The sequence below is a fragment of the Ascidiella aspersa genome, chromosome 4, assembly GCF_963924565.1.
Source record: "Ascidiella aspersa chromosome 4, kaAscAspe10.2, whole genome shotgun sequence".
Lineage (NCBI taxonomy): Eukaryota > Metazoa > Chordata > Ascidiacea > Phlebobranchia > Ascidiidae > Ascidiella > Ascidiella aspersa.
Genome location: NC_139450.1, coordinates 34321657 through 34348182, shown reverse-complemented (window position 1 = coordinate 34348182; position 26526 = coordinate 34321657). Strand labels below are relative to the sequence as shown.

Genomic DNA, 26526 nt, shown 5'->3' with positions numbered 1-26526 from the left:
AAAGAAATGAAAAGGCGTTTCGTTTTTTAACTTCCACTTGGTTACCTAAAACCAGTCGTCGCTCAAGCGGAACGCCTTTGTGACGTAAATATTTTAAATATTTTCGTCAAAGCTGAAAAAAAATGAAAATATAATTTTGAAATGTCATAACTTCTTTTATACGTATATTTATTTCAGAGCTTTATACGAAACTTCAGTTTTCGTAAGAAATAAGTTTAAGTTTTTGTATACCCTTGAAATAAACATTTTAGAATTGATTATTCTACTAAACTACGTACAAATAGTCTGCAACAAATAGCCTACACTTTCACCAAGCTAGCTCAACTTCCATATTAAATAATAAATACCCTTACTCAATGACTAATAAATACCTAGTCAAACTGATCTGAAACGACCTTATTTCATCGAGTATCACGTTTCGTGTTATGCCCTTAAGCTCTTTTATGTTCGTTTTACGACCATGGAATCACTTCAACACAATGGATGACTAGATTGAATTACTAGCACACATATGGCGACATTTTATGCGCCGCTTCACAAATTTTATCTGTTTTAAATCAACTATAAACACCTACATTTCATATTAACCTTTTGTGTAAATTAAAGCACAGAAATATGAAATCTTAGGGTTCATTTTATTAGCGATTTGCATAAATAGATAATAATTTAAAACAAATTTGAAACGATCATAAGGCAATAGAATACTGTAGTTCGGCAAATTAGGCAAATGAAGTTTACGATGTTTAAATCACAAGTAGCAACCAATAGAACTTTACAGAATTAACAGAAAATACATATAATTTAAAACTTAAAAGTTGATTTAACATAAGAAAAATTTAAAAACACAAAATCATTACATTAGTAATAAACACAAAACGAGGTTAGAACTTTTTTGCAGAAGGTATTATTTACAATTACAAAACTTTGACTTTATTTTTGTTATTAAATTACTATTTACAGTAAGTTTAGTTCGACCTAAATAACCTAAAATTAAAGTAAAATGATAACTTCTCGTAGCGAAATATCAACAACGAAACACAGTGGAACACAAATTGGATTTGAAAAGATTAAAACTTTAACGTTAAAAGTATTTAGGACAATTGCTTAAATGTTGCATATTAACAAATAAACGCAATTTGTTATAAATGGAGCATAAAAAACTACTTGAGAACAAAATCTTTCAAGGGATCCAAGTTTGCTGTGAGAAATATCTTTTCAACGGTGGCAGGTGTTGCTGGAAATAAACAAATCGTTTCATCTAAGTGCTTGTAACATTGTATTTTTCTCTTTACGCGGAAAAGTTTTAAATAAGTTTAAAATCAAACAGATTAAGTTCAAAATTTGCCGAACATTTTTTTAAGTTTTGTGCGATTAACGATAAAACTTAGTTTCCGATAGTTATAACTAAATTAAAAAAAAAATAATCTTTAAAATACTTTTTAGTCTTTAACCCAGGGGTTCTTAAACTGGGGTCCATGGACCCCTTGGGGGGTCCGTGAACTAGTTTTAGGGGGTCCATCAACGCCTAATTGAAATATTAGTATAGATTTTAGAAGTAAATCAATTTATCAAAGAGAACAATTTAATTAAAAATAGAACGGTTTTACACTGACTGTAATAAGACTTCATTTCACTTCACATTTTTGGACCGAAATCAGCAGATTTAAGTCTATTTGTATTGTGACGCAAATTTATGACATCATTTTTAAATTTTTTTGGCATAGCGTGGTCCACGCGAGCTCCACACAAATTTTAGGGGTCTGTGGTAAAACAAGTTTAAGAACCCCTGCTTTAACCAGTGATTGTAACAATGAAAAAAGTGTACGGCGGCAAACCACGTAAGAAGTGTACCGAAATCCCAATAAACAACAAGCATGCGGACCAGCTTGCGAGTTTTAAATGCACACCAGCCATTGTAGAACTGACAATATTATGGCGTTTACCCATTGCCTTGGTTGTTTGATTTTGTAAAAAGCATCTCGAGGTTTTGCTTATATTGTTTAAGTTTGTAGCAGGCTGAAAAAATTTAAGAACTACTCTTTAAAGGCAATACTTTTAAGTTTCTTAGGTCATGTCCCCAATTATATTTTATGCAAAAGCATTTGCACAAATTTCTCCTATTTAGTTTTTAGGATGCTTTCCTTTTTCGGGATATTATTTTTTTAAGATCGATATTTTTCATAATTGCTATACAGATATGTTTTCTAGGTATTTATTTATTTCTTGGTTGGTTTATTTTGATCCACGTTGTTGTAGATGGCCATCGCAACTTATTTAACTTATTTTTCTCAAGTTTTGGGAAAATCTTACTCAAAAATAAATCTTATCACATAATTACCTCACATTCTATGCACAAATAACAGGTTAATGTTTAACAAAATGTGTTTCTCATCTCATGGGTGGCGAACCAAAAAGGTGTGGCCGTGTAGTATGGCTGGGTTACCGTCTGAAGTACTTTTGTAAGGTTAGATTTGTTTAGATTGGTACATTATGCAAAAAATTGGGAAAACTGTGAGAAATACGAAGACACGACTCATGATATTTAGAATCGCACTTACGGCAATGATGTTTTATGTTTTTTTTTGCTTAAAACAAATTTATCCGAGAGACTTGGGTCCACAAAGTAGTTTGTTATAATTACGGTGATTATTTTGGTGGCCGCAAAAAGGTTGAGAGACACTGCTTTAAATCAAAACAATTAAAGTTGCATTTTAATTAAGAAAATTTGTTAAGTGGCAAGACTATCACCAGATCGTCATCAAATTAAAAAAAAATATAAAATGAAACCAAAAAAAAAAAATATATATATAAAAAAAATTCCAAAAAACTTACGCATTTGAAAGAAATCGGTATTTTCTCTGTCATGCTTGGTTGATTGCAGTGCACGCTTGAGTGCGTTCAGCACAGATATTGCCATGCACATAGGGGGTTCCCCTGACGCCTTGCTCCTGAGGACACCTAGCGGATTTGGTGCGTCTGGAAGCAACTCTATGTTCCACACCATCGGGATGTCCTGAACACATACACACGTTGTGCTTGGAAGTTGTTCGATAATACCGGATCGAAACCAATACTCGATACCATATAGTGGCGATACTTGGGAGGTATTCGGTGCTGATCCAATATGAAATTAATTTAAGACCTTTTTTTCTTTTAAAGACAGCGATTTTTTTTAAATATAAATTTAATAAAAAACAACACGGTAACAACTTTTTAGCATTTATATAACTTGGTCAAACTATTTTATGAACGTTTTAATTTCTTTAATTTTTGTTTTTTGAGCATAGTAATGACGCCATTGGTATAGAACCTTGCATACTTTTTTGCCAAAAATATCAGAATTAGTATGGGAATAAAATACGTCTTCGCCCAACCTCCAGCCATTATGCATCTAAAAGTTACATTTTAACATGCAATTTTTATTGACTTGTACCTTAGTGGAAGGCGGTTTATATTCCCAGGTGCCCGGAGTCAAAACTTTTCCAGTTTCATCAACCACAAAGTTCTCAGTGAGCCAGAATCCAAGTCCCATCACGAAAGCTCCCTCAACCTGGCCAATGTCGATCTCTGGGTTCAAGCTGAAACAAGATAAGATTTGGTAAGAATATTAAAGCCCATACAGAAGTAGGTAGTTGAAGTGTTTGATGTTAAAAATGAATAAAGATTTCTTCAAAACGTTTAAAATTCCACCTTCTTCTGTATGGGCTTTAATATTTTTATTACTAACTCCAATCATTTAGCTTCAAAGATAAGATTTGATTTTAAATCTTGTTTAGCCTTGCTAGGAAATAAAGTATAACATATTACAAACAGGCGCTAAAAGTTTAGTAATGTTTGAAACAAAATTAAGATACAGGGATTAAGATTTGTACTCAAGCTATGTTTCCTAATCGTTTTTTTTTTTGGTTATTTAAAAACTTTCAAATAAAGCCTTCGATTAATACCACTTTTTTTTAAGTAAATAAATTCTAACTCTAAACCTCTATTGGTTTTAAGTTGTTTTTTTTCATTGTTTTTTTTTATACACCACTTCACTTTCAGTGGTATTTGCCTATTTTTTTATGTATTCCCATGCTAAGAAATAAACTTTAAGGTATTAAAAAATTCGCTGGATTTCAGAATTTAAAACAATTGGGAATCACTGCTAGAATATGGTTAGGCACATTTTTTATTTTATTATACTTAGGCCACCAACCTAATGCCGCAGTCGAACAGAGTATCCACTCTAGTGATGTTGTATTGCCCGGTCAGAACATCAAGTTCAACTTCAGATGACGTCACGCCGTAAGAGTTGTACTTTCCTGTGCTTGGGGGGATCCACCTAAACAAAGAAAATCGGCTTTGACATTTTTTAAACAAATTGTATTTGTCTAAAAATGAGTTAACGAAACATCAGCAAGTTTGGATTCGATTTAGGAAAATGCATTATTTCTTAGCAACGGTTAAGATAAATCAAGTATAAAATTTTTTTAGTTTTTATATAAAAATACAAGTTTTATTTATCCGAATCTTTTATATTTGTAATTTAAACGATTTTGTGCACATCTATCAACAGAAATTGCATTCGATTTAAAGCATATTTGATTTTATTATAATATTGGCGACTGTTAACAAAATCCAATAAAATTTTACTGCTAACACGATGATTAGCATTCTCATATCCGATACTATAAACAACATTAAACATACTTCTTATGGTGATGCGACATTAGGAGTAACAACCCCTTACAACACAACACATAACAACACATAAGCTACTCACATTGTGGAGTAGGCAAGGTCGACATTATCGTTGTAGCATTGCGCAATCACGTCTTTCCAAGATGTCCCGGATGGCATTTTGTTGCGGATCGGATCAATTCGGGATCGAAGCGTCTTGCAACATTCCATTACCGTCTGGAAATAATAAACTTTGTAAAGTATACAGAAGTTACAAGTCTGTGCACAAAATAGGCGCATATTGTTCAGTCAGTAGCAACTTATACTATTCTATTACCGTATGGAAATATAACATACGACTTTGTAAAGTATGCAGAATTTACAAGTCCAAATGAGCACCAAAATGAGATCATAATGTTTAGTTAGTAGCAGCCATTCCAGTACAGTCTGAAAGTTTATAAAGTTTATGAATTATGCAACGAGCAAAGGCCGAATAACTGAAGGACTTACGATGATGGGCTGGCTTTTTTATCGCAGGCCGGATTTTTGTCGAATTTTATTAACTTTATTATTGTTAAACGATGCAAATTGAAATTAACTATATAAATTAAAACTGTCGTAAGCCTTAATAAATTGTCATTCAGTTTTAAATTTTCATTAAAATTTAGTTTTCGATTGAATTCGGCAACATTTCTACTGTATTTTATCGTCATTAAGGTAACATGCCATGGGCCGTATTAATTTATGCTGTGGACTGGGTCGATTTTTTTTAAATGAATTTTTTGTTACTCAAATCCTAAAAGAAAATGCGTGAATGTATATAACTTGGTTCGGAAAATGTGAACGTCATTTATTTACTAGATAGGATCAAGTTGCTCTGCAGTTTCACTTTGCTCCGGAATATCTAATGGTGGGTTTTTCGACAATATTGATGATACTGTCTTGACGTAGATTTTAGACAATTTGTGTAAGATCATATTAATTTATGCCCGTGGGCCGTAGTTAAGTGACCCGTGGTATAAGACATCCATAATGCAACCAATAGTAAGGTACAACCCTACAAGCAAGTATTAGTATCGTACAAGTCCCCTATACAAGCAAGTCTCACCCCGCAGCAGACTTCACTGGTGATGCTTCCCCCCGTCACTTGGCTGTTGGATGACGTCACGTTGTTTGTGCGCTGGACCATGACCGAGCTCAGCGGGATTCCAAGCTCAAAAGCAGCAACTTGAGCGACCTGAGTGAAATATCAGGTTAAGCAACAAAACCAGGGGTTGTGGCCAAATAGTCAGACACAAACACATTTCTTATTTTGTTAACCTAAAAGTGACGTACAGTCGTGCACCTCACACATGACAAGAATAACTGTCACCACCCTGTTTCTGAAAACTGTAGATCCCCTTTCATGTGAAGTTGCCTATACTAACAGAATAAGCAAGTATTGGCGTATGGTTGTTTCTTGACTCGCTTTGAGCCTGTGTAGCTCAGTTGGTAGAGCGACGGTCCCGGCTTGACCGGAGGTCGTGAGTTCGAACCTCACCACACGCTAGTTGTTTTTCTAGCTTGTCCTAGCTTGCATCGATCAACAGATTCTGCGATGACTTTCGGTGTACACCTTTGTTTCTAGTTTAAGCAACTAAGCTATGAAATCAACAATTTAATCCATCTTTCAGGGAATTTGCAATAAAACTATTTTAAGCAAAAAACAATTTCTTACGCTTTTTTTGGTTTTATAATATTTTATTATTAAATTACACTTGTAAAGCATCATAACCTAATCCTATAGTCTTAGTTTGTCAAAACAATGTTATTTTTTTTTTAAAAGGTTCACACTTAATATTATACGTATTTTAGAAAAAATAAATGTATTGCTTTTTAAACAACAAGATAAAACAAAAAATATAGGTTTTAGCTATATGCCCAAAACATTCATAAAAAAACTTTGATAGGTAAATTAAAGATCATGTTGTCAAAGTTACACAACTTTTTTAGTGCCGTTTAGAAAGCAACTTATTATAAGCTTACCTTAGTGTTAATGCCCTGCCCACTTTCAATGCCACCATGCGAAACAACCACAGTTCCATCTCCTGAGCAAATCGACACCAGGGTGGTGTACTTGCCAGCACGGTAATCGATCCTTAAATAATAAAACTTTTATAAATGTTTGAAAATCAAGAACATTTGACGCCAATATAATTAAAGAAAAATTTGTTTTTTCGCTTAATTTTTGAGATTTAATTGGGAATTGAGATAGACCGATATATCGGTTTAATTACAATATCGGCCAATATTTCGCTTCTACTAAAATATATCGGTATCGTTAAATTTAGGCCGATATTGTTTGTCGATAGCGATTGTTTATTGTGAAAAATACTATATAGCGTTTTGTTAAAAACAATCAAATTTCCCATATCTGAACTTGCAAATATGTCCTAGGCTTGTATACGTTCGGTCACAAATATTTGCGACATTCCCATATTGTCTTGGTATCAGACAAGTACCAGTCCGGTATTATCGGACGTAGCTATTTTAAAATAACCAGCCCATGAATACACACGTCATCAGGTTGTTTTATAGTCTTAGACCAAGTTTAAAACCTTTGATGGCGAATTAAAAAAAATCAGTTGTAAATGGGAAACATACTTTTGTTTAAAATACATTTTATGAAGACTTTAAATCTAAAGTTTAGGGCTCCGGGAAATATGGTAAAAAACAAAAATTAAACCAAAATAATGAATATAATGTGAACATTTAATGCGTTTGATTTTATTCACAAGTTTAGGATCTGATTAATTATAGTGATCATAGCTGGAAACCTACTTGAACTTCATCGGTGAAACTGCCAAGCCTTTCTTCTTCCATCGGTTGTTTTGGTTGAAAGTTGCGATTTCTTGTTGTCTGTCGTCATACTTCGTGCTCGCGAGAAGATCTAAACAAAGTGGAAATAATTTTACACGAAAGTTTGAAATACAAGTTGTTTTTAACAAAATTTAAAACACATTTTTTCAGTGTTGTAATGGCTTAAATCAATTACGAGACATTCCGACTAGACTTAAATGCACTTAAGTCACTGCTTTCGAAAGTTTGACTTGACATGTCTTTGGGGCAAAATTGCTTGATGATAGCTTGACTTAGATTTAGTCATTTGGGAAATAGCTTAAATTTAGTTTAACATATTTTAGTAAAAATGGGTAATGTAAGTCCAGTGGTAAATTAAATTAATGTCAACTTGCTATTTGTTTCGTTTTTTTTGTGTGTTTTCGCTGGAAAACATTGTTTGAGTTCAAGTTACTTGCACTAGGACTTACAAAAGCTAAACACAAACGTTTTGCAAAATTAGCCCACAATATGCGGACATATGTGCAAGATTGATGAAGTTATCATAGATAGATAGATATGTTTATTTTTTGGGAAAGGAGCTGCGACAGACCGCTAGGTCATCAAAGTCCGCCGCTCCCTGACCGCAATATCTACCGAATACATGTTGGGATCATAAACTGGGGTCCGTGAACTAGTTTTAGAGGTTCCATGAAGGTCTAATTGAACTATAAGTGTATTTTTTAAAGAAGTAATCAGTTTTTTTAAGAAATAGTTTTATTAAAAATAAAACGGTTTGCACTGAATCCTATTTAGATTCCATTTCACTTACACATTTTTAGAACGTAAGCAGCTGATTTATGAAGTGTATTTGGAACATCAATTTACTCCGTCGTTTTTTAAATTTCTTGCCTACCTTGGTCCAGGCGAAGCAAATAAAAAAATTAGGGTTCCGCGGTAAAAAGAACCCGTGATTTAAGAGAATATCATAGACCCACCTTCAGTAAGTTTGCCGATATTACAATATTCCAGTTTCTCTCCACTCAGATCCATCTGACCGATCTTGTAGAAGTTTGCCGCCTTCACAACGATTGAGTCCTTGTTAAGGAAGCTCGCCACGTGCTCGATGATTTGGTCGGCGAACCCCGTCAACTGTAAACTCGCTGGTGGGCGGAAACAAAGTTAAATGGTTGAAATAAAAATGCGTCGAAGTCCTAGTCACTTTGTAACATTGTAAAAAATAAATAACTTTATACAATATAAATCAAAAGTGCTTTTTAAGCTCTTTTTATTTCTTCTCATTCGAATTCATTTCGTTGTGTAAATTAAAAAAGGTCGTCTAGTAATTAATCAAGGATTTTCGTGCAAGCAAGGCACGTTCCGTGAAAAGTACGATCTTTGAAGTGTTAATATAACAGATTAGGGTAATTAATAAAACTATTATTCACCCCACCAAATAAAAAATCAGACTTAACAAAAGAATTTACCATGCATAAAAACGACGGTACACATTTTTTTGACAACTTTCTTAGCTTGCTGAACAGTAAAATCAATTAAAAAACATTCGCGACAAACTTTCTACAAAACAACAGTATTGTAACTTGAACAACACCCTTAAGCCAGGGAAAAACTATTAAACAAATAGAAACTGTCCTCATTATATCAGTTTTCAAATGAATATTGTGTATTCAAATCTCGCCTGTTTACATGTTTGGAGTACAAAACTTATTTCTTAAATTACTCTTTCGACGCGCGCAGTTTGAGAACCACTGCTTTAAATTATTAAAACAAATTAATTTTTTTTTTTTAAGAACAAATTAGAAATAATTTTTTTTGTATTAACAACTTACATGGAGAGCGACACCAAGTGGACGATGGTGTGTTGGTTTTGCAAACGTAACTCTTGTATTTACGGTTCGGACAAAAGTAAGCTGAAAAAAAATATAAAAAAATTTAAGAAAATTTTAAAAACAAGTAAAAGAAAAAATTTTTAGTAAATTCAACAATCAATTTGGCTAATGTGAAGCACTTTTTTAATTGTTTAATTTATTTGTCTCCGTTTTTACTTTTCTTTCACTTAACTACATAAAGACCAAAAAATAAACAAAAATAAAATTAATTGTCGCACATTGTAAAATGAAGTTTAATTAAAAAAACGCAATAAATGAAAATAAACAAAAATGTATTCTATTAATATACAAACTTTATTTAGTCGTTATTTGATAAAAGGCTTTTATATCCTGGAATGAAAAATTAACCACATTCTATAGCTTTAGTGGGCACCAGTTTCAGAACCCCTGGGTTAGATGTTACACAATGTAATCCAACTTACCATTATCAGCGAATGTAGGGATGACTGTCGGGTCATCAAGTTCCGCGTCAAATGCTGAACAACCACTGTTTGTGTAAAGTGTAACGTCCATAGCGCCAACCACACCAGTGTCATCAAAACCTGTACATACCAAATATTAAGGAAATATTTAAAATAATATTATTGCTAAAAAAAGTCGTTAAAAATTATCTGAGTTTGCAACTGACAATATTCCTGTTAATAAAGTATTAATAACTGTATTTTTTATCATAATGGAAATATGTGGCGGGCAGGAAGAATTATACTGACGGGCAGTAGAGTAGATGCCCAGTTGTAATGCACCCTTTGAGTGGATTGCTGTTTATCCATTATCCACCTTGTTTTATTTAGCAAATGGGTAAACTACAGGGCTGTTGAATTAAACTGGCGGGTTGTAGTTCGGTGACTGATTTGTATGACAACCATGTGGTGGTTGCTGAATTTTCACCTTATTTTATTTACGCTAATTGATGGAATACAGGGTTTTGGACCCATGACTCGACCGAGTCCGTCAAATTTTCTGTAATCGGACTCTGGACCCAACTTAATTTTCGAGGCAGGAGTCAGACTCGTGTAAAACCGACTCCGCGTCACAACATAATGACGTCACCACCGATACGTCACACTGTACGAGTAAGTTTTTACTAAAAGTCGTCATTCTTTAAAAAAAAGAAAAAAAAATGTAATTTTTGTTTCTTGTTTTAAATAAAATCGTAATTCTTTAAAAAAAACTTTCAAAAAGTTTTAATTGTGAATGTCTTGTTTTAAATTCCAAAGCCAACAGTTACCCACCTACTGTGTACTTTATTGTGTACGCGTTCCTGGTTCCATACGTTGTGCTGCAGGTTTGCATCCCAGGGTGAAGAGTGACTGGTCTTTGTGTACAATAAGCGGCCAACGCAGCAGCACAAGTGGTTATAAGTGAGTTGGTCGACTTGCCACCGTAAGCCCCACCCACACGCTTCGTGCTAACCTCGATTCTACAAGGAGTTAAAATATCACATTTATTGAATAAAATATACAAACACAAATGTGTACAACTACTGTGATCTAGCCCTTCTGAAGCTGCTTTTTGACCCACGATTACGGCTTACATAGCATTAGTATACCGAAAACCATCGCAAAGTAACCGAATCTGTCGATTAATGATGCAAGCATGGCAGGCTAAAAACAACTTTCTTATCTTTGATTGAATGATATGGTATGTTGTAGATCCACTTCAATGTGAAGTTGCTTGTACCAACAGAATGAAGCAACAGTGCTAGGGTTGTTTCTCAAATCGTTCCTCTCTGAGCCTGTGTAGCTCAGTTGGTAGAGCGACGGTCCCAGGATGGCCGAGGTCGTGAGTTCGAACCTCACTACAGGCTAGTTGTTTTTTCTAGCCTGCCCTGCTTGCATCATTGATGGACAGATTCGGTGAAGAGTCTGCGATGGCTTTTCAGTGTACTAATTATACGTAAGCCGTAATCGTTGGTCAAAAAGCAGCTTTAGAAGGGCTAGATCACAGTTGATAAGCACATATGTTTGTGTCTTTCATTATTTTAGTTCAAACTATGATATGTGTTCTATTATTAAAGAATCCAGTAATTCTAATTTTAATTATACAAAAACTTAAAACAGCCTAATTTTATTTCTAACATAACATTAAAAAGCTCCAATTAATCTAGTTATTTAAGTCTTGTTACTTGTTTGCAGTTAGATTGAAGGCATATGCCACCGCATCTTGAAGCCACTTCTGTGTTTGTGTTCCAACCTCCAGTTTAAAGCCTCCTTCTTCTGTAGGTTCGGCTCTACACACCTGGGTCTCCATGTAGAAGTGGTACTGGTTTCCGAGGGCTATCTCGCCAGATACCTGCATTGAAACACTTTACAGTTAGTTATTAATCGAGTATTACTCAAAACTAGGTTTATTTTAGTTATAGGAGAAAAATATATGTAGGAAAAGAAGTACAATGAATAAGCTTGGTTTTTGTGATTTTAAAATTAACCAAAGAGGTTTCGATTGAAGGATTTTGCACCTAAACTAGAAAATTCGTAAATTTCCATTTTCTAAATTATTGTAATTTAGAAACATAGCTAAAATAGAAAACTAGTAATGTTGCGTTTGTAAATTGTTTTAATTTAGAAACATTCTTAAAATAAATAAATTAGTGAAGAAATTAAAAGTTTAAAAAAGCTTTTCAAAATTTTTTTTTCTGTACATTAAGAGAAATCACAAATCACCTTATTTTTAGCCAATGTCATCGCATGGTCAGGGTTTCCAAAGATGGTATCTGAACTTGGGTTGTCATAGAAAGACTGGGCCTTTATTGCGTCATCAATTGTGACTATTACGTCACCTTCGTTCTTGTAGGTTACTGTGACTGATCTGGAAATGGCGTAAGCCTGGGAAGAGGTTTCTGCAGAAGTAGGAAAAATCACTATAAATTTACCTGAAATACCTAAATTATGCAACTACATGCGATAATATCGAAATCGATGAGTATAGAAGTATAAAAAAAAACTATTTTTTATAAAACTAAATTTTCTTTTCTTTGTTTAAAATTGAAGTCAAGCATTTAAAGTCGTCAAAAATCAATTCTGATTTCAAATAAACATGATAAAAATATCATGAGCTTATACATACTGTGTATACTGAAAGGGTGCATGGCTATTAAAATCTGACTTAAGCATTTATTTAGGTTTATTGGATATACCACAAAATAAAATAATTAGGATTTAAACTAAAACCACCGTTTAATTAGTAGAACTGCAGTTGAACTTACTGTATATAATTTATTAAACAGTTCCAAATAAAAGTGTTGATTAACTCACCTGCCACCACGATAGCCACTGGTTGTCCAACAAAGTCCACATGGTCCACAGCAATAATAGGACGAGTTGTGTCGAATGGAAATAAGTGAGTGTTCTTTAACTCAGGCGGGAGGTTCGACCCTACATTGAAATTTAAAGAGGGACTTGAGTAAAGAAAAAAGCGTAACAAGAGTCCCTAGTCCGACGTGCGCATGTGCAGTAGCAAGTTATAAACTGATATGGCCGCAAACTGTAAATTGTAAAGGTGGAGTAGCATATTGTGGTATGTTTTCCAACCATGTATTGTGTATGGTTGATTGTATGATACCCCTATGAGTGGATTGCTGAAAATCCACCTTACTCTTGTTACGTAAACAAGCTGTACAGCCGCAGCCAGACTCGGGACTAGACGAAATCGCATATTTGGCTTGAACTCGACTTTATCGTGCAGAGTTGTACACGGATTGTTTTTACCTGGCTCCACAACCCTGACTCTTTGTATAACGAGTTGGTGTAGGCAATTAGCTATCCACCCCTAAAACACGTTGCGGGAGCCCTAGAAGGGTCGAAACCCATGTTGGGATCACCTCCTTTAACCAACAATTGCCCGTTTAATTTCCATCAAGTTGTAAAACTTTTATAATCTGCACAAACCCAATCATAAAAAACAGTCGTAAAATTGACTTATTTCAACGGAGGGAACCAGCCGCAAAACATATATCCCCAGAAGGATCGAAACTAGGGATGTCCGATAATATCGGATCGTAGACGATACCCGATACAAAGTTGTAATATCGGTACTCGTCCGATACCAATAAAGGAGTTTTGACATGATTTGTGATTCAATGCAGCTTTTCTACCTTAAAGGTATATTGATCAAAAAATAGTAGGTTAACGGTTGGTGATTAAAAAACTACAGAAAATGTTGCCCTAATAACCTGATAAAAAATATCCTTGAACGGTTTTAAACTTTTTTGTTTTAGCATATTAATAATGTGGCACCGGATCGAATCGCGATACATTCTGTCCAAAACATCGGGTATATATCAGAAAGTGTCAAGTACCGGACATTCCTATTGGGAACCCCATGTTTGGAACCAACTCGTATAACCAACAATTTCCATGTTAATTTTTATCATTTTGTTTAACGGTTTTCTTTATGCAATCACCTTTTATAATCTGCACAAATCCAGGCATCAGTGAGGCCATTGAATCGTAGATCTCGTCGATATCAGCATTAGCGGTGTCAGAAACCACGAAAGCGCAGTGGAGCTCGTTGTTGGTGACCGGGTGGTCGGTCACAAATACTGCTTCACCAGACGCCTGTGGAATATAAAATAAGGAAATATTTGGAACATAATGATCAAATATTTTAGTTATACGTAGAATGAATACCAAAGCCCATACAGAAGTAGGCGGCATTTTGAACCTTTCCAAAGCCTTTTATTAAATGAATAAAGATATATTCAAAACGTACAAAATGACACCTACTTGGGATTCATTTGCATTTACAACAAAATTGAATTTGGTTAAAATTTATATTATAGCATCGTTCTGGTTGATAAAAGTTTAATTAAATACAGCTGTAAGTTTGATTTCGCCTTCCTGAAAAAATTGAACTTACAGAATTTTGCTTGTATAACAATGATACGTAATTTGTTCAATAAAAATAAATAAAACATAAAAAACTGGTGTTGTGGTAAGTTTTTTTCTGTAAAAAAAATAACTTACAAAACATTCATTTTAAAATACATTTGATCCGAAAAGAATAAATAAAAAAGCCCCCGGTTAAATTTTAACTTTTTTCAATAATAATACATGTATGGGCTTGTTTTAAAACTTCTTTTTCTCACCTGTAATTTCGCCGACAGTTTCATGATCTTTTCGCCCACGGGAAAAGTGCTTGGGTCGTTGGTGAAAGACTGGGTTGCCGTGGAAACATCACGAACCAGTGGTGAAATTCCGCTCACGATATCAGGAGCCAACATGCCGGAGTCACAAAGAGACAAGTAAAACTGGAAACAAGGAGAAATAATTCAGTAAATTCAAGAAGTAGACCAGTGTGTGCAAACCTTGTTTTCGTTCTTAACCTGTTTTTTCGCGATGCTAATACTAAGCGTTAATTATAACAACGAAGCTTTGGCGACTAAATTTTTCTCAATGAATTTTGTGTAAGTGGACAAAACTTATAACATAATTGTAAGCGCAAGTGCAATTTAATTATTATGAGCCATGTATTTTCTCCCATTGAAGCAATATTGATCATACCCAATATATATTATTATAATCATGTGAACTACTGCAGTCGGCGACACAACAAATTTAAACGGCCACATAATTTCGGGCCGCGGCCCGTTGGTTGAGAAACACAGAATCTTGTTACAATTTTACGGAAATTCTTCAAAAACAAATGGAACATTAATGTATTTTTTGTTTGATAGCTGCATTTATAAACTATATGTGCAAAAAGTACAATGTTGGAATATATAACTGCGGCATGTTGTGACAGCCACCAGTAAATTTAAACCACCATAAAACGCAGCTTAAACCGACTTTTATTGCCGCGGTGGCTCCAGTAATGAAAGCAGAAAATTGCAAAAACAAATTGCAATGTTGACAATGTGACCAAACGCTCGTGACCCGTTAGACTTTGCACAACCATTGTGTAAACAGCATTTAGTGGCAGACGTAAATGGTGGTATGCAATGTTTACCAAATACTCAACAACTACTTAAAAATACGTCAATGGAACACAAACACCTCAGCTCAGATGTTTAACTCAAAAGTTTTTTATTATCATAGTTTGGGTCTTTTAGCAATTAATTATATACTGTGCGACATAGCTTTAACAGAGTTGGAACTGTTGTTTTTTTCTTATTTTTATTTTTTTAAGCCCTAAAGTAAAACAGCTTTTTTATCTACCCAAAAACAACAAGTCCACAACAAGGATAAAAAAGACCTAATGTAAAGTTTGGCCAATTTGTTTCAAGGTTAGATTTTAGTTCTTGCTGATGAATTTAATTAAAACGCTGATACAACATTAAAGTATGTAACTGCGATCGGTTAAACTCTTATTGAGAACAAAACACAAGAATATAGAAAAAATCATCGCAAATTTAATTTATATGCCGTGTCTTCGTTTGCTTCAGCACTTTATTTCTCAAATTTTGGAGAAATTCTTTTCAAAACAAATCCTAATAAATCGAAATCCTAACCTTTGATTTTAGTTAGAGCTAATAAAATAAAGAGAACGCAAATATTTTACTAAAGTTAGCAAACAACATAGTTGCTAAAACGAATTATACATTTTAAGAGATTGTAGATGAAAAATATAAGTGTCCATTTCTGTGTCCCTCAAAACAGCGTAACAATGTGGAAATAAATCACTTAATTTAAACGAGTACACAGCTCACAAAGCCTGTTGTTTTTACCTTGTAGAATAGCGCCATCACAAGATCATGTTTGTACTTTACAGTAGCGTCAGCTCCGTCCAATTGAACTGGTTTTACTTCATCGGAAAGAATTGACAAGGCCTCTGCGGCAGTTTATTACAGTTTTAAAATGTGTTTTTATATTCTATTTTATAAAAAAAAACTTTTACCAAAGATAACAACACAAAGTGAAATTTTATATATTAAGCTAATTAAATCTAGCTGCTGCTCTCAAACTAATACCAGCTTGTCATTTGTAAACATATTTTGTAAACTTAACTACAAACTTAAAATTATTAGCATATTTTCTCTTTAACATTTTTTTCGAAAACCCACTTTGTGAAAATTGCTACATTGCATTTCAGAACTAAAATAAATCTGAAAAAAGTATAACTTAAATAATTATTTACTTACAAACACTAAAAAAAGTTCAAGAAAACTAGTTTAATAGCAAAAATTATTTCTTTAAAGTTCCAAAGCTTCGAAATTATTTAGGAATCCAGTTATTACAATTTGTAATTAAACCATAAGACAAAGAGTTATTTTTTCTTAACCTGCTAATGTTGAAGCTGAGTTGATGACTTTGCCATCGAGAAACTTCTCAGTGTTGGTTGCGTGCACAAAAGTAGAACTAACACCACCAAATACCAAGGTTGGGGATTTACTGAAAGATTTTTGGTCCTTTGTAACATCAGCAGTGAAGGCAGCGTTGATGTAAGCATGCGCGTTCTGTGAAGTACATAAGCTCATTTAATGAGAATTATGCAATAGTGGATAATATTCTAGGGATTTCCGACACTTTTTATTTTATTCTGATAAATACCGTATTAGGTAAAAAGTATGGCAACCCAGTCTAATTCCAAATTATGTCATTGCTTCAACAAAATACCCAACAAAATCTAAAATTTCGTTTTTTAAAAAAATCTGAAATAAATATAAATCTAAATAAATATATATATTTTTTTCTTACACAGATGGCTTTTTGAGTTTAAATACGATTCTTACCTGAGGCCTTGATGCAATTTTGTAGGATGCAAACTTCTGTGCATCTGAAGATGCTTCAGGAGATATCGTCACATTCATGATAATCTGCAATTAAATGCATGTGAGTTTTTGGATGTATGGTATCTGGATTTTTTTAAACATTATTTTACGAAGATGAATCATAGCTATTAAGCAATGTTTTAAGCGAACTTAACGCACAAGGTAATTTTGTTTTGTTTCTGTGTAGCTCTACATCTTATAAAACTTTAATTTTTATAAAAAAAAAATTTTTTTGAATATTATACTTAGAATCTTATAAAAGTAACAAAAATATATAAAGTGAGTTTAATATAAAATAAAATACAGGTTACTATTTTGTAACACTTGTTTGGTCTTAATTTTTTTATTATAGTTGTTATGTATAAAAAAACAAACTTTCTGATCCATATTGATTGCAAGAAATTCTTCAGGGGAGCAGTTTGTTACTTGGTCATTAGTGACATCATAGAGCTCTATTGTTGCCCTTGCCCCCTCCAACAAAACGAACACATCAGAAGGAAACTCATTATGTTGATGTTTAAGCATCAAGTTTCCAGCCCATGAAGCTAGCTGCAAGGAAAATGATATTTAAGGAAAAATTATATTTTGCGGCCCTCCAAAAAACAAACTTAAATAATATTTGATTGTTTTTTGTTAAAAGTGAGAAAAACATACAATTTCTTTAAAAGTTTAGGTGAGCCAAAACAAATACTTACAAAACAGTTTCAAATATATTTGTTTTAATAATAATTCAGCGCTGCATTTGATTCCAAATTGTATATGAAACTGTTATATTAGCTTGTTCTTTTGGCACGGATATCACCATAATATTGGACAAGACCCGATTTTACAAACTTGGCATCAGGTATCGTCTTGGATCCGATATTATGTGGCATCGCTACTTAGTAATTATGTCAATTCACCTCTTTCTTACATTTCTCACTGGCAAATTTGCCACTTTTTCCAGATGTTCTGCCACAGACTTGAAGACTTTGGACGAAGTTGCACTTAAGGTTGTGATAATAGTGCTGAGGTTTATGCAAGCGCCGAACACATATGCACTCCCCGCTTGCTTAACTCCAGTCAATTCTGGCACTGCTGTAATATCCACCATCGATGAGCTGCTTTTTCCATGATATACTCCTAAAAATATTGGTAAAAATAAAATTGAAATGACAACAAACCCAAAATAATACATATATGGTTCAGTTTTATTTGTTTTAAATTTTTACACTTTTTTTAAAGTTTTATTTTGGTAAAGGTAAAAATGTGATTATCGCCGTTAAAAAAACTTTTTTCAAATGTATTCATTTTAGTATAAGCTGAAATGAACCATTCAACCTACCATTGGCGGTATGTCCGCACACCATTAATGCTGCTGGTTGTGCTTTAATGATGGCTTTAAGGTCGTTGAAGGTCACTGGTCGCACCCACGATGTGACCCCGTCCGACAAACGAAGAGGTCGTACTTTACGATTCTTCTCCTTGTTCAACGAGCATTGCAAGTAGCAGAAGTCACTGTCAAGGTCCTTTGAATTATAAACATTTATAGGTTAGAATCCGTTAGTTTATACTTTCATGAGAAGTAAATTGATCAGTGTAGAAAGTTATTCAATCATAATCGAATGCCCTTTATTCACCGCGAGCCTAAGAAAAATTAGTGATTCATAAAAAATACACAAATAAAATCACTATTCCTTCGGTTTAATATTATTTTAGATAAAAATTTTAACTTTTAAGTTCCACACTGCCCTTATATTTGCTCTGAAACCAGCCATTATCAACTCAAATTAGGACTCACAGATCATCGGTGAGTGATTAATTATTATTTATGGGGTTTTGAACAGTGTACTTTAAATAATTTTTAAATTGACTTTATTGATAATGATTTATAATGAGTAAACTGCATTGTATGACAAATAAGCATGCACTTATGTGAGGTAGTTTTCTAAAGTTATGTAAACGATTTGGCTGAAATGGTTAAGGTGTGATGTATATTTTTATTTTGCACTGCAATTTAATAAAGTTGAGTTTTAATTTAATAAAGTTGTTTTAAGAAAGTAAAAAGGATTTAGGTCAAGTATTGCATGGAAATAATTATTGCAAATTACAAATAATTCTCAACCATGAAAAAATATTAATTTCGTTTTTTAAGTTTGTTTAAGTCATTCAACCTCAATATCTGAGCACTGTTTGACAAGTTTAGGATCGGCATCAGACGCAAACGACTTCATGGCGTCAAGAATCGGTCGGTATCCGGTGCAACGACACAAGTTGCCGTCGAAACTGTCCTCAATCTTTTGTTGGGTGGGAGACGGGTCTTCAGACAGTAGACTAAACAGCAAGAAAAACATCCAAATAAAGAATTATATAGCGGCATGTATCCCTTTTCGGATCTGCACCAATATTTGAATTTTATATATATATTCCCATAGTAAATTAAATTAATTAGGTAAAAAATGCAAATTACATTTTGGTTATCTACCTTTTGAACTATCCACTATAGTTTTGTATTTTAACTCTTAATAATGCTAAACACAATAAACAAAATTATATGTTTAATCCGTCAGCTATAAAGGCAATTGACAATTCGAATGTTTAAAAAATGAAGTAATTAGTTCGTATTTAAGGAAATTAATATTTTCATGATTAAATATTGGGCCAAATACATAAGCAGTTAAGGCTTTGCAATAAGGTTCAGTTTTTAATAGTTGGTTTTGATATTTATTTTATAACTAACTACCACTCTAGTTAATTGGTAATTTTTTGTTTATTTTGCTACAGTTTTTTTTTTAGTATAGCCAAATGATGGATAATTGAGTTCATGAAAAACTCATGCTAATAGTTAACACCAAGTTTCACCTGTACATATTCATGACCATCCCTGGTGTGCAATAACCACATTGTGAACCTCCAAACTCTGCAATCCTTGATTGAATCTGGTGAAAACCTTTTCTACTTGAACCAATTCCTTCTGTTGTTGTGATGCTGCAGCCATCCAACGAGCCCAGAAGAACTAAACACTGCAGAAATGCTTATATTTCAAGAAATGGCATTTACAATGAAAAAGTGGTGTGTTAAATTTCACTATATTAAAACCAGTATGTCTTTTCATTACTGGTTTTCACAAAGTATTACATAAACATTTAATTGTTTATACAATGCTGGTTATATCAACAAATATTACTAAAACACAACACATTTTTAAGTTAAATAAGTAAACATATACAATATTTTATAAAATAAAGTTAGTAAGATCAAGCCCCCAAAAAATTGATCAAATTTGTTTTCTTTATCTGTTAACATTAGGCTTTAATTGTTGATATGTTGGTGTATAACACAGCCTTTGTTAATTTGTGGATAATTTCATTTAATAAATACAAATTTCATACAGTTAACTAAATTAGTCAAACTAAAAAAATTGGCTTATGACTATCTCATAACATAATGCCATTAAAGTAAGTAATTTTGAACTTAACTATTTATAAATTAAATGCGAAAAACATCTTGGTAGAAAATAACGCAGTCTATGTTTTACAATACTTAAAGCATTTCGCACCGAATTAACAGCATCCATCTTGGATGTTGGTGTTTTCTGCAAAGCAACGACGCAACAGCCACAACCTCCTTCATGGCACATCACCTTCGTACCAGTAAGACCCGGTTGCAGCCTCAGCCATGAGTTCAGGCTTGTCGTGGGACTGGCATCTTCAACTAGGAAAATACAAGACTTGGTTTATTATGAAATGCATACAGTTAAAGCACTCTTAAAAGTATGGTAAATTTAGACAAAATCTTGCAGCTTTGGCCAAAAAAATCAGGGTTACTCGGGTGTAGTGCTGTGTAAATTACATCTTGCATGTAAAGCTGTAGAGTTTTTTTTATCGGAGTCCGACTTAAGTTACGTTGAATGCTTACAGTTCAAGAGATGTTACGAGGCTGCCATGAATTACAGCCAAGGTACATCAGGGAAGTTTAGTTTTAGGGTTATACAGATTTTAGACTTTTCACAAAAGTAAATTTTACACTTATACCCCAGGAATATTACATTACATATAAATGCCTTATATATAACGAATTATATCATAAAAATATATATTTTAGCGACTTAAATTTATAATACATATCCTGATTTAATTACAATCTAAACATCAACAACTATTATGTATCAATAGTCTGCATTTCATAACAGTTTACTAAAATATCTCGGGTGTGCAACACCAAATTTTTATGCGTGCTCTATCAAGGTTTTTGCATATTTTTCACAATTTAACCTTCATTGAAATTTTAGTTTGCAATTTTAATAATTTAAGTGTGCACACAAAAAATCGGCCACACCTAACACAGAGTGCAGACTGACTATATTCTGAAGCAAATATTTTGCACGATTTAGATGTTCTATGATTGTGGAATGGAAAACAACCAAGTTTTTTGTAAGCAACTTATAAAGGTAAAATAAAAATATAAATAAAAGATTAAATGCTGACAAATCATACACAGCCAACTGTATTCTGTGAATCATTTCCGCTTAAATAGGCACACTTGAAACTCAAACAGGAAATTATAAAGTCTCATACTTGTATACAATTTCCCGTTCACCGTCAAGTTAATGGAGCTTTCCGTGGTAATTTCCATATTAGAGGAATTAAATTAACCTAAACACAAACATATTAAATACAAACAACTTGCCAAGTGAGTTAAGCATTAAATAAACAATAAATATAATAATACTTGACCCAACCCAAACGCTACTTAACCAAAATAATGTGCGTTGATTTATTAATTCTTTGAACGCTGTGGTAGGATTCTAAACCATTTATTTTATCAGACATTTTACGTACGTATGCAGGATGCCTCTACAGGAAATGCAACAACACCACATAAGTAAAACCACACACAAAAAATAAGATAAAAATGCGATAACCAACGAACGGTATATAACGGTTTCAATGGAATTTGTTGCAAATCTGAAATCCAAGTTTCATTTAAGATGGTATCAAAATGGGGAATTACCGAAATTACGAACAAGGCGTTTTGTTTCCAGTGTTTCTCAACTTTTTTTGAGGCGACCTGAATAGCTTACCAAGCGCAAGTGGCCTATAACAGCGAATATTTTGCGAGGGAGACCAAATTCTTTTCACTGAACTTTTCGTAATCAAACAAAACAAAATACATTAGCATAAATAATTTCGAATTTAACTAATATGAGACATTTTTTCTAATAGCTTCTGCTATTCTATCCAATCTTGAACCAAATTCCAAATATATCCAACTATGTGAACTACGGCAGTCGGCGACCCAACTATCCAATTTTGATCCGTGACCAATGGGTTAAGAAACGCTGGTTTAACCTATGTTATATTTTAGGAAGCGGACTACAATACTTTAAAATTATACAGTTGTTGATCGACTATCTGTTTTAAATTTAACGTACTACTAAAACCGAATTTAAACTGTACTAACCGGTTTGAACAACTTTCGTTAAATTAGTGAGCCAAACCGGAAAAGTTTAACATTTCAACATCCTGGTTTAGGCTAGTGCGTTTAACCCAATAAGATTATGGTTTAACCTTAAGGTTTATAACTATAAAGGCAATATAATGTAAAAAGGGTTAATGTAAAAGGTTAAACTAACAATGAATGTTTTTATTTACCATAGTGCTTTAGCCGACTATTGAGGTGTGGGTCGTCTGACCAATCGAATTATTTCTTCAAACACTGATAACCTACCAGTGAAAATTCGGTTTTAACATTTCTATGGTGCCCCCTTCGATTAGTGCCCTAAAGACTTGTTTATTTTGCTGAATGGTTAACCCCAGCACTGGTGTCGCACAATGACAATGTCTAAACTTAAATGCGGTAATAAAGTACAAATATTATTTATCATACCATGACAAATGCATTGGAACTTACTGTTAATGATAAACATAAGCAATTGAAATAATTATAATAGTATAACAAACATACAAATGTGCTTTTGTGTATAAATTTTAAGATTTTAGTGGAAATAAGTGGAATTCCTATCGATGGGTGCGTCGCAAGTTCAACAAACTTTTCTAAACGCGTGAAAACAAAAAAGTTGTACTGTGATAACTGCAGTACAATAAACATCAAAATTTTGGTAGTTAATTTAGTTGTAAAAAAAACGGTGAAACCAGCTCGCAGATGTTTTTTGCTATGTTCCAAACGCCAATAAGCGACCAAGAATGTATTAGGCTATGCTAGCTATAGGCTAACTCTGCTAGCAAAATTTTACTCCTATAACGCATGCTTTTTGCAAAAACGGAACGGAACATAAAGAGATATATCAAAAAATCAAACCATATGATCAACTGCAATCAGTAAGTTAACCGTGGTAGGATTCTAAACCATTTATTTTATCAGACATTTTACGTACGTATGCAGGATGCCTCTACAGGAAATGCAACAACACCACATAGGTAAAAACACACATGAAAAATAAGATAAAAATGCGATAACCAACGAACGGTATATAACCTTTCAATGGAATTTATATCAAAAAATCAAACCATATGATCCACTGCAATCAGTAAGTTAACCGTAAACTGCGGCACAACTTTGAGTGGCGACCCATCGGCACTGTGTTTTTAATTTAATTGGTTCTAGCCTGCTAATGGTATAAATATTTGTTCATAGTTATACCAACCCTGCAGGCTTAGTTTGCAAAACTAGACAAATCAGTAATAAGCAGAGTTCTGCTTATACAGATATAACATAGGAAATAGGAAATAGCCATTGATTGGTTTAATTGCGTCAGCACCACATTTGTCACGTTTGTACTTTGGCGTCTTATCACGAACAATATATATTATCGCGAAGTAATATTACCACGAATCTGCTAAGTTAAGCATTATGTTTGAAGGTTGAAGTTACACGTAATAAGAAATAAGAATATCAAAGCCCTGCAGAAGTATGTAGCATATTGAACGTTTAGGATAATTCTTATGATAATGGCTGGGGGTTATTGTTAGACGCAGTAAGAATACTAAAGCCCATACAAAAGTAGAAATTATTTTGAACGTTTCGAATATCTCTTTAATCATTTTCAATACTATAGGGCAAAGGCTACTCTTGTATGGGCTTTGATATTCATTCTACATCTAATCACAACCTCCATCCATTATTTAAGATTTATTTGAAACGTTCACTAAAAGCTAGCTACTTCTGTATGGGCTTTAATATTCTCACTACCGGCGCGTACCTTAATACAACCTCCAGCCATTATGTTCCAAAACTTCAGAAACAATTTCTGTACCTTTAAAACAGAGCTCATACAGCTTAATACTGCTGTAAAATGTGACATACTTGATACCTGACTTAGCACTCCCCAAGTATCCTCCATAGCTTTTCACTTGTTCTTCAAGTTTATATTATAAAACACTTGTATAGACCAAGTTAGCAATGCAATTGACCTTCTACCTGTTCTATGGCAACTATGGGACAACAATGAAACTGTTATACAAAGACATGCAACTTTTTTAGCAAAATCCGATCAGAATGTAAAACGCTTCCTTAAGCGAAGGCCTAGGTTACTTCGCAATTCACACTTCAATTCGGAAAGGAATTAAGATCAAACGGTTCTTTCTTCAAAACAAAACCAGGTACTGAAATAAAAAACGCAGCTCGAAGGCAAAACGTGCTGTAAAGTGTGAGTGTTGAAGGCTAGACGCTTTTTGCCAGGCGCACCCTGATCAAGAATGGATGAATCAGGTGGAACTGTAGCTTTCATACAACCGTCCCTTATCAGGCTACTTCATGATACTTTGACCCGATGAAGCACAGCTGTGCGAAAGCTTGTCGAGAATCCCATACAATGTATCTTTATATAGAGCCACCTGATTCATCTATTTAAAATTACACAAAAACGGCCATTTATAGATTATTCAGAATGATCTATGTTTTGCCTTTTTAGAGCTGATATTTAGTGCATAAAAAGTACTTGCTCTTTTAAAAATGTAAAACTGGTTAGTTGGGGCTGGGGGAAGCTTTGTTTAATTTAAACCATCGCTTAAGCAAAATAATGTTAACTGATTGATATCCGCACAAAACAGTTTGTTTGCGTGTCTTTTTATTAAGGTGGTGAGAGTAAAACACTTTTATAGTACATGATTCTTTGCACTACAGTTATAGACATAATGACGACTTTTTAACTTAGACTACATTGACAACTAAATAGGTTATAATCAACTATGTTTTATAACTGGTCAATTTTTGACAATAATAAAAACAATTACTGGTGCTTACAAAATTAAAATATAATACATCGCATTCAAACCGACACCAAATGCTGTTATTAAAGACTGCGATGCAAAAACATCAAATGCAAACATTAAGCACAATGGAAAATACATTAAATCATACAAGCTCAGGACAAAGCAATAAAAGATATTTCACCAAGATTTTGAGCTAGAACTTACCAAGAGTAACTAACTATACCGGATGCCTCCCTAAGCAACGAGGCGAGGCACCTGGCATGTGAAGCTAGTGAAAGATTTTTTAGTTTACCGGTATTCCTTTTAATTTTCATTTAAAAAGTTTTTATAAGTTTGTTGTATGCCCAACTGACTAAAAGCCGAAAGAAAGAGTAAAATTTGACCTTTCCATTGGTCTGCTTTCAGAAGATTCATTTTGACTAGTGCTATTTGAAATAGATATCGTCGCTTTTTTTCTGCTTAGCCATTTTTACCTTATTAAATTAAGTTAAAGGCTTTAAAAGCCGTACGTAAATCACAACGAATAAATATTTTTGTAAAGCAGATAAAGCAGTTTTACGCAAGTGAAAAAATATTACAAGTATACTGCTCGTAGTAGTAAAATAAAAGTGGAAAAACAACAGAAATAAGGCGTTTTTTACGTTGAATAACGACACAACTTTACACAACAGTGGAAATATTGCAACAGTGTTTAGGTTTTCGCAGAAAAGAATAAAACAAACACTTTGCGTCTTTTTACCTCCTAATGTTATTAAGACTGTTTAACTGATCAACAAATTGGTACATTGGGTTCCTAAGTTCGGCCATTGCAATATCTATGGCTGAAAGTCTGGGGTAAGGAATTTGATTGGGTGCTGAAGGACGTGTAAGTAAGTGGTCTATATAGGGCGTGTGCGTGTAAGTAGGGCTGTTACTGGGTAGGGCAGAATCTGGCTCAGAGTCCGAAGACTCGGTTGACTGCTCCTCGCTACACACCATCTCGACAACGGCTCCCGCTGCAGACCCCACAGGGTTTGGTTCAAAGAAATAGTTCAAAACTTTCCAGCCAACAAATTTAGCCACTTCGAATGCCCCTTTTTTGTTTTGAAGCCTCCTATTCTTTTCTTTGTCCACTTCTTTTTCCAAGACGTTCTCAAACTCACGTTCGATTGTTTGTTTCACCGATTCGTTGCTTATCTGGTAATAAAACAACAAATTGGATTCACATCAAGAACACATC

The 26526-nt window shown here is 33.6% G+C and overlaps 1 protein-coding gene and 1 non-coding gene across 2 annotated transcripts; one reads left to right on the top strand and one right to left on the bottom strand.

Moving 5' to 3' along the window:
• Positions 1 to 705: 705 nt before the first annotated feature.
• LOC146157647 (uncharacterized) lies at positions 706 to 26480 on the bottom strand. Its single transcript, XM_083388287.1, has 28 exons — positions 26047 to 26480; positions 21651 to 21688; positions 20633 to 20787; positions 19936 to 20096; positions 19248 to 19407; positions 18419 to 18602; positions 18008 to 18216; positions 17470 to 17643; positions 17056 to 17139; positions 16605 to 16779; positions 16051 to 16154; positions 14473 to 14634; positions 13789 to 13942; positions 12641 to 12760; positions 12050 to 12225; positions 11512 to 11678; positions 10619 to 10806; positions 9809 to 9928; positions 9327 to 9407; positions 8475 to 8639; positions 7480 to 7588; positions 6685 to 6796; positions 5768 to 5896; positions 4763 to 4896; positions 4196 to 4321; positions 3434 to 3578; positions 2833 to 3013; positions 706 to 1234 (listed from the first exon to the last, which is right to left on the bottom strand). Exons 1-28 carry the CDS (start codon positions 26283 to 26285, stop codon positions 1161 to 1163), a joined length of 4026 nt encoding a protein of 1341 aa, XP_083244413.1. The 5' UTR covers positions 26286 to 26480; the 3' UTR covers positions 706 to 1160.
• Positions 11120 to 11193, top strand: Trnap-agg (transfer RNA proline (anticodon AGG)). The gene has a single exon. It is a non-coding gene; the product is annotated as a tRNA-Pro (tRNA).
• Positions 26481 to 26526: the final 46 nt, after the last annotated feature.

What these genes read in the sequence shown, in the direction of transcription:
- LOC146157647 (XM_083388287.1), bottom strand. Translation starts at nt 26,285, where the DNA reads ATGGTGTGTAGCGAGGAGCAGTCAACCGAGTCTTCGGACTCTGAGCCA. An exon ending in CTCAGCTTCAACATTAGCAG is followed by an intron (nt 16,155 to 16,604) that starts GTTAAGAAAAAA and finishes AAACTGCCGCAG; the next exon opens with AGGCCTTGTCAATTCTTTCC. An exon ending in CTGTTCGACTGCGGCATTAG is followed by an intron (nt 3,579 to 4,195) that starts GTTGGTGGCCTA and finishes ATCTTGTTTCAG; the next exon opens with CTTGAACCCAGAGATCGACA.